General features: G+C 35.3%; 2 protein-coding genes across 6 annotated transcripts in view; both read right to left on the reverse strand.

The window, feature by feature from the left end:
- LOC111054515 (uncharacterized protein DDB_G0284459-like) overlaps window positions 1–18464 on the reverse strand; it is a 316682-nt gene that overhangs the window by 191775 nt on the left and 106443 nt on the right. The gene's annotated exons all lie outside the window — the stretch shown is intronic.
- On the reverse strand, window positions 14909–17824 carry LOC120352164. Its single transcript, XM_039431854.1, has one exon. It carries the CDS (start codon window positions 17822–17824, stop codon window positions 14909–14911), a length of 2916 nt encoding a protein of 971 aa, XP_039287788.1.

Here is an 18464-nt window from a genome sequence, read left to right on the forward strand (position 1 = left end):
ATACATACTAAAATTCGAACTTTAAACCCTTAAAAACCACCCTTAGAGTTAAAATATCGCCAATAGATTTCTTAGTGAGCCTCTAAAGGGCCAACTGAACATACCTACCAAATTTGAACGTTTTTGGTCCGGTAGATTTTTAGTTCTGCGAGTGAGTGAGTGAGTGAGTAAGTCAGTCAGTGAGTGCCATTTCGCTTTTATATATATATATGGATAGTGCACTCATATATTAATGAACTTGTATGTCGATTTAGAAGAATTAGTCAAATGAAGTGTTCTTTGATAACACTGTTGAAGCAATAGAATACAATCTATAGCCAGGCTACTCAAAAGCAGATCAGTCATGTTAGAACAGCCGCAGAATGAGTAGACAATGCAGTGTATAATAATAATAATAATAATAATGGACTTTTCTAGGAAGAGAAGACTGATGTGAAAGTGAGTGCGCGTGTCAATTGTGATAGTGGTGCTACTGAAGTAATGAACTTCTTTCTCTGGAAAGAGAAGACTGATGTGTGAGAGAGCGCATCGATTGAGAGAGAGTAGAGCTATGAAGACCGATGTTTGTGGGCCAGCATGCTTTTTCACTCCGCTCCCCATCTCATCAGTTAAATTACCTAGTACTACACTTTTTGAACAGCCTTCCTAGACATGCCCCTTAAGCCGCTGCCTAAAAAGCACTCGTTAGGTCATGTCAGAGGCCCTGAAATTGATCAGCTGCGACCTGAAAACTCTGACACCAGACTGAGCCAACCAGTTCACTCGATATTATTATTATTATTATTACCTAAAAGATTATGTTCAATTATGTTTCAATGGGGTGGTTGAGTTTATACTTTTAAATGGCAATATATTGATATTATTAGAAATGTTTGATTCTTGAATAATAAACACAAATAATGAAAAGTTATTTGATCAGATGTTGTAGCACACAAGAAATTTGGAAAATATGAATGTCAACAATGCTTGTCGTCGTCGACTGCGGAAATTTACGCACAAACCGCACAATCCACCTTAAAGCGTTTATTCGTTATTGTTGTTTTCTACTTATTCTTCTCTCCTTTCTCTTCTCAATCTTCATTTTCTACTTCTTTCCCATCTTTTTCATATTCTTCTCCTTTTTCTTCAAGAAGTAGACACTTACTTTTTATTTTTCCTTCCATTTCCAATCATATTTTCCCAATGACCCTCCTGTCTCACACCGCCTGATGAGTTGTCAATTTAGTTTTTTATATTAATTTCCTCAACTCTCATTGGAATGAGTTCTTGTAAAAATGGCCGCAAGCCACAAGTGAGAACAATTTAATCTAATGACACAGCAAGAATAGCAAGTATTTATTGAACTATTACTGATTGACATTGAAAACAAAATAGAATTCCTCCATTCAGTTACATTCTCTTCATTTGGAGTTTCCCAAGTTTGATGTCATTCATTATCAGCCGAGGTCTACGTGAATGACAGACGTGACAAACATCATTTACAACTTTCACTAATTGCCTATTGATTATTGAATTGCAAGTAAAAGGGTGTATTATTGAACAAAGTGGGTCACACATTCCAATGAAAGGAAAATCTTTTCTTTCAATGAATTGCTTCAATCAAACCACAATATTGCGTTCATTGATTGATAAATTGCAGAGAAAACAGGTGGTATGGTATCAGAATGGATAGGCCTACTATAATCTGTGGTCAGTACTGTAATTCTATTTATCAGGCCTTCTACCTCTTGTTTCTTATGATAACAAATCTTAAGATAATGCAGATAATGTTATTGAAATATAATTTTGTTGGGCACTATACTAGTGAGGATTAATTCCAAATATCAGCATCCCTTATAAATATCAATATCGGGGCACCGAGCTTCGCTCGTTATTTATTTATAAACTATTGATAAACAGAACACAATTCTTTAAAATGATTGGGGAAGAACTAACAGCCACACCCCAAAACTGTTTCTTCCTCGAATTTTGATTCATACACTATAAATAGTCCAGAAAGTAGGTTATGTTCCATACACTTGAATTCAGGCTCAATTTTTAGTCCAAACATTTAAATACAAAAAGTTCTAATTTAGATTATTTACAAACCAAATTTAATAACAAAATAACACTCACTAATCACTTAAAATTGTCAAATAATGAATAACTTTGAAAATTATGATATACCTACTCTAGTTTAGAATGATTATCATGTCATGTCAACAAATCAGATTATTTTGATCAAGTCGATTAAAATTTCTAGATAATATTTCTCGCTGATTGATTACACAGCTGGAAAAAACCGTCTCTCTCCCACACACGCATCTTCTGTTTCGACAGACGACGAAATTATCTTCAGTTTTTCCAAGGATGAATAATACATTGTTATCCTTTTCATGTCCTTCAGCGAGTTTTCACAGAGATGAGACCTAGTGCAATCGAATTTTTTATATCATAAACATATTATGTTCCAAATTTCGTGAAAATCGTTAGAGCCTTTTTCGAGATCCGTTGAACATAAATAACCAGATATAAAAATATAAACAGATATACAGAAATTGCTCGCTTAATATAATAGGATTAATGATTCCCATTCACATTTAAACAATGTTGCCATGTTGATAGTGGATAGATAAACCAGAGTTTGCTATTCTGTGATACTAGTTAACTCAATATATGAATAGTTATCACAATATAACTAACACAGTGTATATTTTGTTGACAAAATTGACACAAACCTCTGTTGACACTTTTAATCTTAGTTCTTAAACTGCGAAAAACAACACTGTTAATCAGATTCAAATCTTAATTCCCGAGTAGAAGAGTAAAGATGCGTGAATACTCATGTTACCCAGTGTTGGTTAACACTTAAAGCGATTAGGTTTGAGACAAAAAACGAAAGATTTAGAGATGTATCAGATTTCGGAATCGTGTGAAGAGGTCCTATACATCCTGACTTACTACATCCTAGAACGAAAATCAACATGTCACTGAACAGATGTCATCCTGCTCCTCCTCCTCATCCTTCTCAGCATCCACAAGGATTTAACACCCTACATGAGTTATGTTTTAAATCTCTCATTTTCTCAAGTTGTAATACGTCAAAATGACATTTCATTAAACTTCATCTGACAACGATTTCTGTTGACAAGTTCCTGAGTGAATATTTTGTAGAACTGAAGTTGGCCACTTCATTGATAAGAGTATTTAATGACACATCACATTTAAATTCAATGCACGGTAGGGAAATTGTCAGAGAACCTATGAAAATCATCGTAAGTATCCTGAAAATCATCAGAGAGAACCTGATATTCATCAGAATTGTGTTCATATAGACTACAACTTGAGCCCTGCACACACACATCGATTTTTGTTCGTACGATATTTTGCCGTCTTTATAAATTCTATTAGATTAAACGGAACATCATCTGTTTGAAATCATCTGTTCAATCTAATAGAATTTATAAGGACGGCAAAATATCGTACGAACAAAAATCGATGAGTGTGTAGCTAGGCTTACTCGCTACACACACATCAAATTTTTGTTCGAACGATTTTTTGCCGTCCTTATAAATTCTATTGGATTGAACAGATGATTTCAAACAGATGATGTTCCGTTTAATCTAATATAATTTATAAGGACGGCAAAATATCGTACGATCAAATCGATGTGTGTGCACGTGCAGGGCTTAAGGCAGTGCAGTGATAACTACTACGTTTATTAAGATCATCTCTCTAATTCCAATACTACTGATTCCAAACTATGTCAAAATATGTTTGGTTGATACTCCATTTCTTTAGGTCTTTACGCCGTTAGGATGCGTCTTTTTTCTTAAGGGCTACTTTTAATATAAATTAAAAGGGTACTGAGATTTATATTTTTATTTATGTCAAAATAATATTACATATCAATTCATTTCATTGACAATTTCTACACATTTCAAGATACTTCACTAAATCCCTGTAATCTTGAAATCTTGAATGTGCAAGCAGCACATAAATTACTACGTAATATTATTTTATTGAAACAAGTCTCCAACCAACAAGTTGTTCCGTTTTACCTTTTTTGGAGTCATTTTCTCGGCGCAAGTAAGGCATTCCACGTTCAACATTGCGTAATTTATACACATATGCTACAGTACACCTACTATCACTCTTTTTGAACTTTATCACTTTAGTCTATCCTTCCTCTCCGTTATTTGAAAGAAGACAAACATAGGTAAAAGAGAGAAAGGCCTGCCATTTCGTATTCACCATGACCTGAATCACGCAATTGTCTAAAAAGAAATGAGAGAGTAGAGGTTTGGCATTGGTAGATCTGGACAAATCGAATAAGCACAGATAGATTCGAAATAATCTACAAATCGACTATCAACACTAACAATACGATAGTAATGTCCACAGAATATGATTTATCGGTTTCACAGGGTACTTACATTATCGTTCTATCTTAATGCACCATAGGCACAATAGCCAATAGCACAGCCTCACACAATTCAGTTAGATTTCAGCCTTGATAACGTCATTTCTCTGAACGGCGGAGAGATTTGAGAGAGGCAAATGGTTTAGATGCTGTGAATACTGGTATGATAAGTGGCATAGATCAGAGATGATGAAATATTAAATAATCCTACTCAAGGTGAGGACATTTGCTGGAAAGGTGAGTGACCACTGACTATTTTCTACCAAGTACAAGTATACTGTCTACTCAGTATGTGTGTTCTACTTAGTAAACTGTCTCTTACTCAGTACAAATTTGACCTTTATCTGAAATCAAATAGTTAATACTATGATGAAAGTGTGACTGGATCTAGTCTACATCTCATTCGAACTAGATTGATTGAAAGATGAGATGCAGATGTTGTAAGAGCCAAATCTGTTATCATTATTATGATTGTGAAGCCTGAAATTCAACATCTCACTACAAATGATCTGATGGATTGAATGGAGTGAATTGATCCATTCATCTCTGATGATTTATGGTTGATTTGAATGAATCTACTTATTAACAAAATGTCAAATATGCTTATAGTGGGGTTCACGTTTTAATGACAGTAGAGAAACAAAGAAGAATAGTGCTGCCGAATTTCGGTATTGCCACTGCCTTCTATATAAGATAGCTGATTCCAGTATATCAAATGTGATATTAAGTGTCCTTTCTTGTTAAAAGTAATGATTTATATTAAATATGTTAAGAAAATCTATGTTTCAATGATTTAATAATCTATTTTCATAATTGAGATTTAATATTATGTTAATAAATAATATTCCTACATTGTTGAAAAAGATTTGGCAACGTTGCGAAGCAAAACAAGAATAGCGCCATCTGCTTCGTCGAATGATACACAAGGATAGTAACATCAATGTTAATCAAATACTGTCATTTTAACGTGGACCTTACTATAGAATAACAAAATAACTTACTTGATCAAATGCCAGTTAAATATTGATCCCATTTCATTTGTCACATACCTGCAACAAGACAAAAATACATTATTAAAAAACTATAAATAACAACAATGAACTTAATCCAACAAAATCCAAGAGAAAAATTACAAACAAGGGATAACAATTAACATGGAAGATTTCAAGGCACGATTAGTGCCGAACTTATGACTGGAAAGTATCATAAGATTAATATTACATACCTATCTACCTTACATTACCAGAAGCTATCCACCATTGATGAGTTCCATGTCATTTTGTGTTGTTATTAGAGTTTATGTTGATTTTTAAGATTTATGAAACAAAACAGCTCGTTTAATAAGAGAATCAAATATCTCGTTTACTCTTCACAATCGACCAAAACCTACGTTCAAATGAATGTCTATGAATTATCTTCTTGTTCTATCTTGTGCTGTTCCCCTTAAATAATAATTATAACAATTTCTTGGACGTTCAGAGTAAGGCGTATTTATTAATTCTCAATTCTACAAACTTTATTGTGTATCATTAATAACAATTTCTTGGACGTTCAAAGTAAGACGTATTTATTTATTCTCAATTATTCTACAAACTATATTGTCTTATTCCTTAAAATGTTCAAGATCTATTCTCAATCAAACAAACTCGGTTATTATTTTCATCTTCTTTATATTTTCGACACTCCATCCTGCTCCGTTCGACAGTGAACCAGAGCTCCGTTGAATGTGGCATGAAACGCCATGCCACAAGCATCAGGCATCTGCCACAGGCATCAGCCACCGAGATACTGCGTTTCTGCGTCGTTACACGATCCGCAAAACGCTATAAAGCCAATGGAGCAGATAATCGTCCCACCGCTGCCCATTTCAGATGTGGCTTTTTCAGTTCCCCCTAAATGTATACCACAATTTCCACAGACTCTATACCTATATCTTGGATATTTTCTACCACTGCTTGCTGTTCCCCCAGATAAATACTACAATTTCTACAGATTGTATACCTATATCTTGGGCATTTCCTAGCACTGCTTGCCGCTTCCCCCAGATATATACCACAATTTCCAGAGATTCTAATAACTATATATTGGACATTTTCTACCACTGCTTGCTGTTCCCCTCAGTTATATACCACAATTTTCACAAATTCTATAACTATATATTGTGCTGTTTCTACCACTGCTTTCTGGTTCCACCATATATATAGCACAACAATTAGCATAGATTTTATATCTATCTCTCTATCTTGGTCTGCTACTATCATGAACATAGCACATTTCCCACTGATTCTATATCTGTATCTTGGGATGTTTCTACTACTGCTTGCTGCTAGCTCCTCCATATTATACATAACACAATACCTCCATAGTCTCTATATCTATATATTTCTCTAGCTTGAGCTGCTCCTATTACAAACATAGCATACAATTTTCCACAGACTCTATACTGTATCACGTGCTTTTCCTACCACTGTTTTCTGATTCCTTCATATACTTATACATAACACAATAATTCCACAGTCTCTATATATACCTCTTTATCTTATGCTGCTACTATTACAAACATAGCACAAAATTTTCCACTGATTCTATACATGTATCTTAGGATGTTTCTACTACTGCTTGCAGCTAGCTCCTCCATATACATAGCTCAATAATTTTCACAATCTCTATATCTATCTCTCTATCTTATGCTGCTACTATTACAAACATAGCACAACATTTTCCACTGATTCTATACCTGTATCTTGGGATGCAGCTACTACTGCTTGCTTGCTGGTTCCTCCCTATACATAGCACAATTATTTCTATCTCTATCTTGGGCTGTTACTATCAGAAACATAGCACAAAATTTTCCACAGTCTCTATATATCTATATCTACCTTGGGCTGTTACTATCAGAAACATAGCACAACATTTTCCACTGATTCTATACATGTATCTTAGGATGTTTCTACTACTGCTTGCTTGCTGGTTCCTCCCTATACATAGCACAATTATTTCTATCCCTACCTTGGGCTGTTACTATCAGAAACATAGCACAACATTTTCCACAGTCTCTATATATCTATATCTACCTTGGGCTGTTACTATCAGAAACATAGCACAAAATTTTCCACAGTCTCTATATATCTATCCCTACCTTGGGCTGTTACTATCAGAAACATAGCACAACATTTTCCACAGTCTCTATATATCTATATCTACCTTGGGCTGTTACTATCAGAAACATAGCACAACATTTTCCACTGATTCTATACCTGTATCTTGGGATGTTTCTACAACTGCTTGCTGCTAGTTCCTCCATATACATAGCTCAATAATTTTAACAATCTCTATATCTATCTCTCTATCTTGGGCTGCTACTATTATAAACATAGCAAACAATTTTCCACAGACTATATCTGTATCATATGCTTTTCCTATCACTGTTTGCTGATTCCTCCATATACATAACACAATAATTCCACAGTCTCTATATATCTATCTCTATCTTGAGCTGCTACTATCATAAACATAGCACAAAATTTTACATTGACTCTATACCAGTATCTAAGGATGTTTCTACCACTAATTCTTGGTTCCTAGCACAACAATTTCTACAGATTCTATACCTATATCTTGAGGTATTTCCACCACTGTTTGGTGGTCCTCCATATACATAGCACAACAATTTCCACAAAATGTATATCTATCTCTCTATCTTGGGCTGTTACAATACACATAGCACAAACATTTCCACAGTTTCTATACCTGTATCTAGATTCGTTCTCAACAGAGCATCGAAACTTCGACCGCATATTACAGTTGTACTGATGCTTCCTACCGCAGAGATTCACATCAAACTGTCAGCATTGCCTGATAAATAGCATCAATACTTCCTATTCAATCAATGCTGACAGTTTGAAGATGGAGGATGATCATGATACATGATGGTTGTTTTGTAATGGAGCAAAAATGACAGATCAATCCGGAAATCGAAGACTATTACTACTGGATATTGTGTGGCTTGTGGAGGTGGATACAGGATAATAGCTTGGCTATTGGCTTGGATGCATTGTGATGGGTCATTGAATTATCGAGTTATCAAACCAGATGGACTTGCTATGAAGTCACTGAGGGTTTTTGTGATCGGAGCATTTGGTATAGTGTTTGTTTGGAAGGCAACTTGTATTCGTATCATCAAACCTGAAACTAGTGGTAGAAATGACATTCAAGAAAAGTGTCCAGAAGCAGAAACTTCCATAAAAATGAAGAGAGACAATACTATGTTTATGGATGATTATTTCTTACTGCACCAAGAATAGTATCACCCCATGTATTGATTATTTATTTCATTTATTGTACAAGACACTATAATCATGATATAATTATGACCATGGAGGAAAAACTAGGCTGAGCCTGTACCATTTCTCTACAAAAATTTTGATAAAAAGTTAATGTCAAAAGTATTATTATGTTATGATAGGAGATTTTGGAATGTGCTCCAGAAAGAAGTGTATTCATGTTGTTTAATGTATTCAATATTTTTCTTTCAAAGTTTTTTTTCAGTTGAAAGTTCAGCAGTACGAACCTAATATGAGGGGTGTTTCTAGTTATTCATAGAAACTAAGACTACAAGAGTCAATGAACTGAAATTATAAATAGGCTTTATAAGAAGACTAGCTTTATCAGACTAGCAACGGAACTGCAATACAATTGAGTATAATATCAATGGAATATCCCAGTCCATTGTGAAAAATTACAATTCATGAAAATTTTATTCCTGGTTTGCTCGGTTACAATCTTCAGGGGTCAGAAGTTCTAATTACGCAACAGTTTGTGATAGTAATCTAACTCAGAATTTTGCCAGTAGCCGGCAGCAAATCCTGTGTATTATTTCCAACTCCGCCCTACTCTCTCCTGATTGGCTGACAGTTTCCAAACTAACGCGGAACTCTACTAATAGAGGGCAGCACCGGTTGGGTTATATATCAAACTCCGCCTACTCTCTAATGTGATTGGTCGAGCGTTAGTATTGTAACGAATGAGCTTCTAAACTCCGGCAATAGGTAGCAACATTTGCTGGGTCATGACTTCAAATAATACAGTGGAAGGATTGTCGGTTCACTTTTTCAATTTATTTAGAGATCTGAATACATATGGAAAAAGAAGATTAACTAGCGCTTTACATCTAACGCTTTTATAATGTATGAAGTGAGATATGTGATTCAATGGTCGTGGATATTTGTGAAACTTGTGAATACATATTTATACGAATACAAAAATATTTTTTTTTCCATTTCACTGATATCCAATTTGTTCTCTTCCAAAATTTTGATGTAACTTCGATAACTTTATATTTATAATTTTATTACACTTCATTCATGTATCGAGAAGAGCACGATATGTAAGAATAAATCAATAAAAGCCTCGTATTTAATGAAATACAAATGCTCGATCCTTCACGAAGAATAGCGCCTCCACATTATTCCGAGATGATTGAAAAATCCATCATTAATTTATTTGTTAAGAAACCTTTTAAATCATTGTTTACAATGATACATGATAAACGTACAGATAATTCTACATGAAAAAATATAATTATTAATTTCTTATATTTTGATTTTTTCTCTAATATTGTCGGTGGGAGGATGTCAGAAGCATAGCCTGCTCCAATTTGAAAGTGAGCTCTATTGAATTTGTAAACAATTACAAGTCAAAAGTAGAATTAATTGAGAAGAAATAAACATAGCTAGTGAACTGAAACAGGTAAGGCAATGCTGCTTTCATCATTGATGAAAGCCAAAAATTCTGATGATCCCGATGATTATGATGATGACTTGGATGATGCAAAATGTCACGGACTGTCATCTGCTGGCGATTGTACGTAGAACATTGGCGATCGTGCGTAAAGTGGACGATAAAGTGAGATGAAGAGATTCAGTTATGAATAAGATGAAGTGAAAAAGAAGATTACAAGATGCGATGAATTCAGGCACTTGTCCATCTTCCGCAGAAGCTACCGTTGTATTTTGAGCCTGCAGGAAGAACATTCTTACGGTAGCTATCCTGCGTCAAATCTTAGATCCTTTATTACTCTCTAATCCTTCACTCCATCAAACTCTCTACCCAACTTCATACACCCCACAAATATTCCCTTTCCTTCTCAATAAACCAAAAAGAGACTTCAAATCACAAGTGTGCAAGTTCTTCAACAACTACAAAGCACACGGATTTGAATTTACATTTTGAAAACGGTTGATACATCGCAGCTCGGGATTGATCGAGAAAATCATCATCAGTATAAATTCTGCTGCTCTTGTATTTAGTTTTAGTTTATCAGAGATTGACAATGGTGTAATAACCGAAACCGGTCTTTCTAAGTATCAATAAATCTGTAGTTTTTGACAATTTCTCAGTCTTTTTCATTCAAAATCATCATCATCTCTAACAAAAACTTCATCATCATGTACAACATTATCGACAGTACTGTTGTATAACAGTATCGCAACCAATATTATTGTATTAGCTATATTTTAATTGAATTGTGTGTTGTATGCCGTTTTTGGCACAATATACTAATTTGACAGTAGGTAATTGACAGTATACTAATTGTGACAGTAGGTAACTAGTCTACTTCTAACTAGTTGGCAATAAAGAGGAACTGCATAATTATTGAAATGGATGTATTCATGACGCGTTATCATTTTCGCATATATTTTTCCATAGAAGACAATTTTTGTGAACAGTATTAATCTAGTGAACGACTTTTCATCTTTCATTACGGATGAAAATTATTCAACATCATTTTTTATCCATGGCTCACAGAAGAGAAGAATGTTTGGTTTGTATATTTTACGTTCCACAATTCTATTAAAAATAAATTCATGTAATAACTATAGAAGTTCTTTCTAAGTTCTATTATAACTAGAACTATATACTACTATGGAGCTACTTTCATAGAAATAGAAAGAAAATAAAAATCTTAGAAATACAAATTTTTATTTACTTCATATCACTTAAAAATGGCATCAATGTCCGAAACATGTTGTGATTGAATATTTCAAAAAGGGTACTAAGATTTCTATTTTCTTTCTATTACTACTATGGAACTATAAATAGTTTAGCTTTCCTAGAAGATACATTACTGTACTTGCATTCCTGTCTGGTGTAGATATTGGAATATAGATATTATTAAAATTTTGGAATGGAGTGGTAGCATAACATCAATTGCACTTCCAGAGATTCTTGGAGAGACTCTTCCTATAACAATAAAATTGATATTTTTCCAAAAGGAATGAAGACTTTATGACGCTCTTAGCTGAAAGGCTTGATTTCAAATACATAGCCTACCGCAATTATTATAACACACAAGACAACCGAAAAAACTGGGTTGATGCCTTCTGTTAAATGATATCCTGTTATAAAATAGCTGCCTACTTGTCAGAAAAACCAGAGATGTGCTCTTCAGCTGGCATATTGGTATTTTAAAAGGTTTGTACTGTTTGAGGTTAAACAGAACGCGCTATACTGAGCGGCAGGACAGGTAACATAACAATGGAATGTGCTCTTTTGTACACCGTTAGTTATACTGAAAAATCTAGATATTTCTCAGTGGCCTACATATCTCATTGCTCCAAATGGAATGCCATCTACTCAAACACGTGTTATGTACATGTACATTCATGTTGTGCTCTATTTATTTACTAGCCTAGTGGTATTTAAATACTACATTTTTGATGCATGACTGAAAATATTATTTTCTAGGAAATAGAAAAGTGATCCTGATAAGTTATTTCATTATAAAAGAAATTGAATAATTAAAATTTTTACACTTTCAAGATTGAGCACAATTTCAAATGTCTAAAGAAGACGTGTCTCAAGAGGGAAAAACTCAATTTGGAAAATTGGAGTTTATTGGCTTTGGTTGCGTATTGACAAGTTTCAGTTTACTTGAAGATTGTTGCAGCATAGATCCACTGAAATTCAATGTCCCTGTTTAGTATTCTTAAAACAATGAGTAGTATTTTGAGAAAATCATTTCTAATTCAACTAAAAAATAAAGATACATGAAATTTTCAAACATGATATCACTGCAAATATTAAGTACGTATTATCTACAACTTACCACATTGAGTAATTTGAATGGAATATTTCAACAATATTATTGTCTTAGCAATAAAAGTTATCATACAAACATTATGATCAACTTTCAGTTTTTAACAGCTTCAACAAGAATTCAGCATTGAACAAATAACATTAACATGACAATAGTAATGGAATAAACTTTCAAGGAAATGTAACTGCAATCAATGTATTGAGTTGAATCCTATATTGGTAGCCATAATAATTATTGCATTGAAATGCCACATGCTGAATAAAAGAGGACATTTAGAAATCGAAGGTGGAATATCAATTTAGTCAGGTTATAAATACACTGAATGTTATTCAATGGACAGAATATGCCACTTTCTATTCAATAGAAACGTCACATTCAGTTTGGATCGTCTTAGTCAATTATGATTCAACACTAGAAACAGAGAAACTAAAACTACTGTTGATGAGGAACGATTGAAGATACTAATAATAAATACTATATACTAATTATAGTGACAAATACTATATACTAATCATAATAATAGATACTTATAATAATTATGGTAATAAATACTATATACTAAATGGCATTAGTAGCCGAAACATGTAGTAACAAAATAATTTATAAGGGATTAATATTTTTATTTATACTATATTCTAATTATAGTAATAAATACTATACTAATAGAAGTTTGATGTAAGTTAGCTTGAAGTAGGCCTAATGATGATAATTAATTCCTTATGCTATAAAATTTTACAAAATATTTCAGAAACTAATTTTCATGTCAGAATAAGCATAATTATCTCAAACTACAATGGATGATGTAAAAACTACAATGTCAAACTACACGAAATTCTCCACATCAGAATGAAACGCAAAAGATCATCGTCACTTTGATGCATAAATACATGAATATTTCGCTCCTTTCCATCTGAATGACGACCATAGCGTGTCTAGGCATTGCTTCTAGTGCTTTCGTTAGAAGAAAAGCTCATGAATATGTGAACCCAATTGCAAGTGCATTAAAACCATCTCTGTCTATCTCATTCCGTCTCATTCCTCCATCTCTTGCTAGTTATCTTGCTAGTTATCCACCGAGCTTCGAAGATCTCACTTTTCAGACGTCGCACTGATTTCGTAATGCGCATCTTTCGCTAATTTATTCAATTACATAACAATTGCAATTTCAATCGCACTGCCGAATTAATTGCGAATTCGTTCACTGCGCATGCGTAGATTAATAAAAAACACATCTTGCTCAAGTTTAGAGGAAGGAGCTTTCATTTTTTATTGAGACGCAGTGGGCTGCGAGTATGATAAAATGGAAACGGAATTAATGCTGCTTTCGTCATACATTTACAACATTCATGACTCTTGAGTGCCAGACTGACTCGGAAATGAACGAGCTAGCACGCTAGATTTCATTATAATTTGGATCTTGGCCAATGTTTTGGCAATATTTGTCTTAGTTTTAAACAAGTCTGTTTTTCTTTTGATTAGGTACTGTAATGCATGTAGAAATAATGATTGATTATTTCTAGAAATATTGATTGTTTTTGTATCTTCTATCAAACAAAATAGAAAATGAATCACCAAAAATTTAGGAAACGAGTACAGTAAAGTACAACTGGGACAAGTCAGGTTCCTCAATGTAAGAAAGTAATTACAAGTTTCCTCATAAAGAAATTTGTGGAGTGATTGGATTATGAATTATGGAATAGGTAGGTACCGCCGGTACTATCAATGAGCAATAATCTACGAGGCCAAGTTCGGCATACTTTGAGGTATATTCATTCATTGAGAATGCGAACATTTTTCGAGTATTCTATTTTGAAAATATGAAACAACTGCTATTACGTTATTAGTATCGTTGTTAGTTCTATTTCACATTGGAACTATCTTTTAATTACTTTTCTGCACGATTTAGTAACAAGTACAAATCCGTTTCATTATTCCTACATCCATACCCAAGCCACAACAAAGAGTGTTCCTCTCCTTCTCCAAAATAGAACTTAAATTTCAATCCTGGTGTTCCCTGTTTTTTATTGTCACTCGACTCCCAAGAACACAGGAGAGAACAGCTGCACTGTGCATCCTGTTCACATAAATAGAACGACCACAATAAAGGAGAGAAGATAAACAACCGAGAAAGATACGCAACAAAGAGAGATAGAACGAAAGAGAGGGGATGTAAAACAGAGATAGGATAAAGAAGAGCTCTGTTTTTTGGATAAGTATCATTGGTTTCGAGTTTGAATTTTGTCTGGCGTTCTAAATTTACCATGATGGTTATGTAGCCCATTTCAAATTCTTTACGATTTCAGTAAGCTACGTCAAGTTTCAGTTTGTCGAGTTTTTATTTGACCTTTTGCGATCATTGACCTGATAGTAATCTTCTTCTTCTTCTTCTTTTCCTTCCCCTTATGCCGCTAAGCGTCGGGTGCCTCCAGCCATTTCTTATATTGCACTCTATCCTGGGCCATCCTCCTAACGTCCGTCATTGTCTTTCCCTTTCCAGCCGCGATACTCGCCACATACTCGCTCCATTCCATCCGTGGTCGTCCCCTGCCTCGACGTCCCTCCGGTCTTGCTTCCATTACCATCCTTGCTTTTCTTTCCTCCCTCATTCGTGTGACATGTCCATACCAACCTAAAGCTTTTCGTTGGACAGAAATGATCAGCTCTTCCTCCTTTAGAGTATCTCTGATCACTCCATTTCTCACTCTGTCTCTCCTTGTCTTTCCAACGACTTTTCTTAAATATCTCATTTCTGAGGAGGTAATTCTACTTTTATGTTTATCTAGGAGTGTCAGGCATTCTGTTCCATACATTAGGATGGGCTTAAAAACTGCTTGATAGATTTTCATTTTTGTTCCCTGGCTTATCTCTCTTTTCCCAAGTAGTGTCCTGCTTATTTGGTAGTATACCTGGTTAGCTTTCCTTACCCTATTATTGATTTCTTCATCAACCTTTCCATCTGTGGAGATGACCGTTCCCAAATATTCAAAGTTATTCACTCTTTCCATAGATTTTCCATTCCACTTTATTTCCATTTCTGCATTTCCCTGCATCTTAGATATCACCATTACCTTACTCTTATCTGTATTTACTATCATTCCCTTGTCTCTTATTGCACTACACCATTCCGTGACAGAATTCTGAAGGTCTCTTTTGTTTGTTGATATCAATGCAATGTCATCCGCATAGATAAGTGCTTGAACATACACAGGACGGAGCTGATGATTTCCGACTTTACTTCTACTTGTTCTTCTTTTACATATTTTCAATATTTGGTCCATCAGCACTATGAATAACAGAGGGCTGAGGCTGTCTCCCTGCTTGACGCCTTTATCCATTTTAAACTCTCCGGACACAGCACCTCCTATTCTCACAACTCCGGTTACATTCTTGTACAGGCTCTTGATCCTTTTCATTATTTCATAAGATGCCCCCGCCTCCCTCAAGGCTGACCACAGGTACTCTCTAGGAACAGTATCAAATGCTGCTTTCAAATCCAGGAAGGCCAAGTAGGTGTCACCAGCGCGGCTCAGTCTTTTGTCCATGACTTGTCTGATAGTAAATATATGATCACTGGTCTGACGATCTCTTCTAAACGCCGCCTGTTCCTCCTCCAGTCCCTCCTCCACCTCTACTCTAAGTCGTCTTTCTAGTATCCGGGAATAGATCTTCAATACTACTGATGATAAGCATATGGCTCTGTAGTTCTCACATTGAACTGAACTACCTTTTTTATGTATGGGAACAATCACATTTTTCTCCCATTCTGATGGAATTTTGGCATACTGCCAGACATCTTTACACAACTTCCATATCCAGTTAGCTACTCTTTCCCCTCCATATTTAATGAGTTCGGGTGTTATACCATCATATCCAGCTGCTTTTCCCAATTTCATGCACTCTATGGCATTTTGAACTTCTTGAAAGGATATCTGCATTTGCTCTTCTACTTGATCTTCTTCATTAGCACCATCAATAGGTCTTACCTCCTCCTGAAATGCCTTTTCATAGTAATTTCTCCACACCTGCAATACATCTTTCAGTTCTGATTTCATCCTTCCCTCCTCATCAATCACACTTCTCACACGCTTTCCATACTTTCCTCGTAGGGCTCGAACTGTGTGCCAAAATTTATTACTCATTGCTTGACTGTTTTCCTCAATTTCCCTTCCAAACTCCTCCCATGACTCCAACTTAGCCTTTCTTACTTCTTGTTTGGATTCTCTTCGTCTTTGTACATATTCAGTCCAATCATCTGCATTTTTAGTTCTGAGAAACTTTTTCCATGCCTCCTTCTTCAGTCGAACCTTCTCTTTCACCAAATCGTTCCACCACTTGGTTCTTTTTACATGCTCTCCCACTACTGTCTTTCCACACACTTCCTCTGCAACTCTCAACAGCGACTTCTTCAGTAGGCACCATCTCTTCTCAATATTCTCTTCTGAGCTTCCATCAATTTCTTCCTCCTTCCTCAAGAGCTCCTCAGTTATCAGCCTTTGATATTCTCTTCTGTTCTCTGCCTTCTTCAATTCCATTATCTTTATTTTCTCATACTTGACAGATTTATACTTCTTTGGAGGTCTAATTTGTGTGTCCATAATCAATAGTTTGTGCTCTGTACTGAGCTCCGCACTCCTGTACACCCTCACATCCGTTACCGCATATCTGAAGTGCCTTGAGTATACAAAATAGTCAATTGCACTTTTGACTCCTCTGTTGGGTGATTCGAATGTGATTTTATGGATACTTTTATGGGGGAAGAAGGAATTTCCAACTAACAGATCGTTATCCACACAGAACTCCAGCATTCTCTTGCCACTACCATTCATTACCGACTCTGCTCCATGCTTTCCTAGGCATCCATGTCCTATTGTGATATCATTGCCTACCCTCGCATTCCAGTCACCCATGATTATTATGTGCTTTGCATACTGTCGGGCCTTATCAACTGTTTCCTGTAAGGCTGAGTAAAATGTCTCTTTCTCTAGTTCAGCCGAGTCATCTGTGGGAGCATATATTTGTATTAGTGACACCCTTTCAGCAAACTCTAAATCTGCAGAAATAATTCTAGAGTTTACTGCCGTCCAGCTCACCATTTTTCTTTGGCACTCATCACTTAGTATAATGCCCACTCCTTCCTTTGCTCTAGCTTTCATTTCCACCCCTGAATATAGAAATGTGTATCCCTTATCTAAAGCCATCTCACCACATCCTTTCTTTTTGGTTTCACTAATGCCCATCAATTTCAATCCATATTTCTCCATCTCCTCGACCACCTCACACTCCTTTCCAGCAATAGACGTAACGTTCCATGTTCCAAATTTCATAAAATTGCATTTCCGTTTTTTATTCCTTAAGTCCGGTCCTGTTCCGAGGCTCGTTAGTCTTCTCTGAATCCGAGTTTATCCAGCGTGTGGGGGATTAGCCCAACGACGCCTTCTTTGGAGTACTTCTTTGTCTGCCTCCTACCCTTCGACCTGTCCGGCTTGGGTGGCCCTGCTGGTAGTTACACTACCGCCGGCATAGCTCTCTGGGTCACAGGAGGACGCAAGCCCCTCCACCAACGACAAGGTGTTGTACTCCCCAGGAGGGGTTTGTTCAAATTGAGTACATTATAATGAAGTTAATTATTTCACAAATTGAGAACATTCTAAGAGACAATTTTCATCACTACGAGACAATCATAGTATAGAGACAATTTTCTCACAAATAGGAAATTCTATAAAGACAATAATTGTTTAACAAATTGATAAAATTCTTTAGATGTGATTCATTCATTATTACAGTACTGTATTACAATAATACATTCCAAACTTCTATGAACGATCTTCTACAAATAGTTATACTATTTGTGAATAGAGATTACGTGATGAACTGAAAACTCAAATTCTGTGGAGATACTATCTCTTCTTATCGATGAGCCTTCAATAATTAATTACTTTCCCACCGCTGGAATGCAGTATCACA

This window comes from Nilaparvata lugens, chromosome 7 (genome assembly GCF_014356525.2).
Source record: "Nilaparvata lugens isolate BPH chromosome 7, ASM1435652v1, whole genome shotgun sequence".
Classification (NCBI taxonomy): Eukaryota; Metazoa; Arthropoda; class Insecta; order Hemiptera; family Delphacidae; genus Nilaparvata; species Nilaparvata lugens.

Excerpts from the sequence above, each read along its gene's own strand:
- LOC120352164 (XM_039431854.1), bottom strand. The coding sequence starts at position 17,824 with ATGAAATTTGGAACATGGAACGTTACGTCTATTGCTGGAAAGGAGTGT.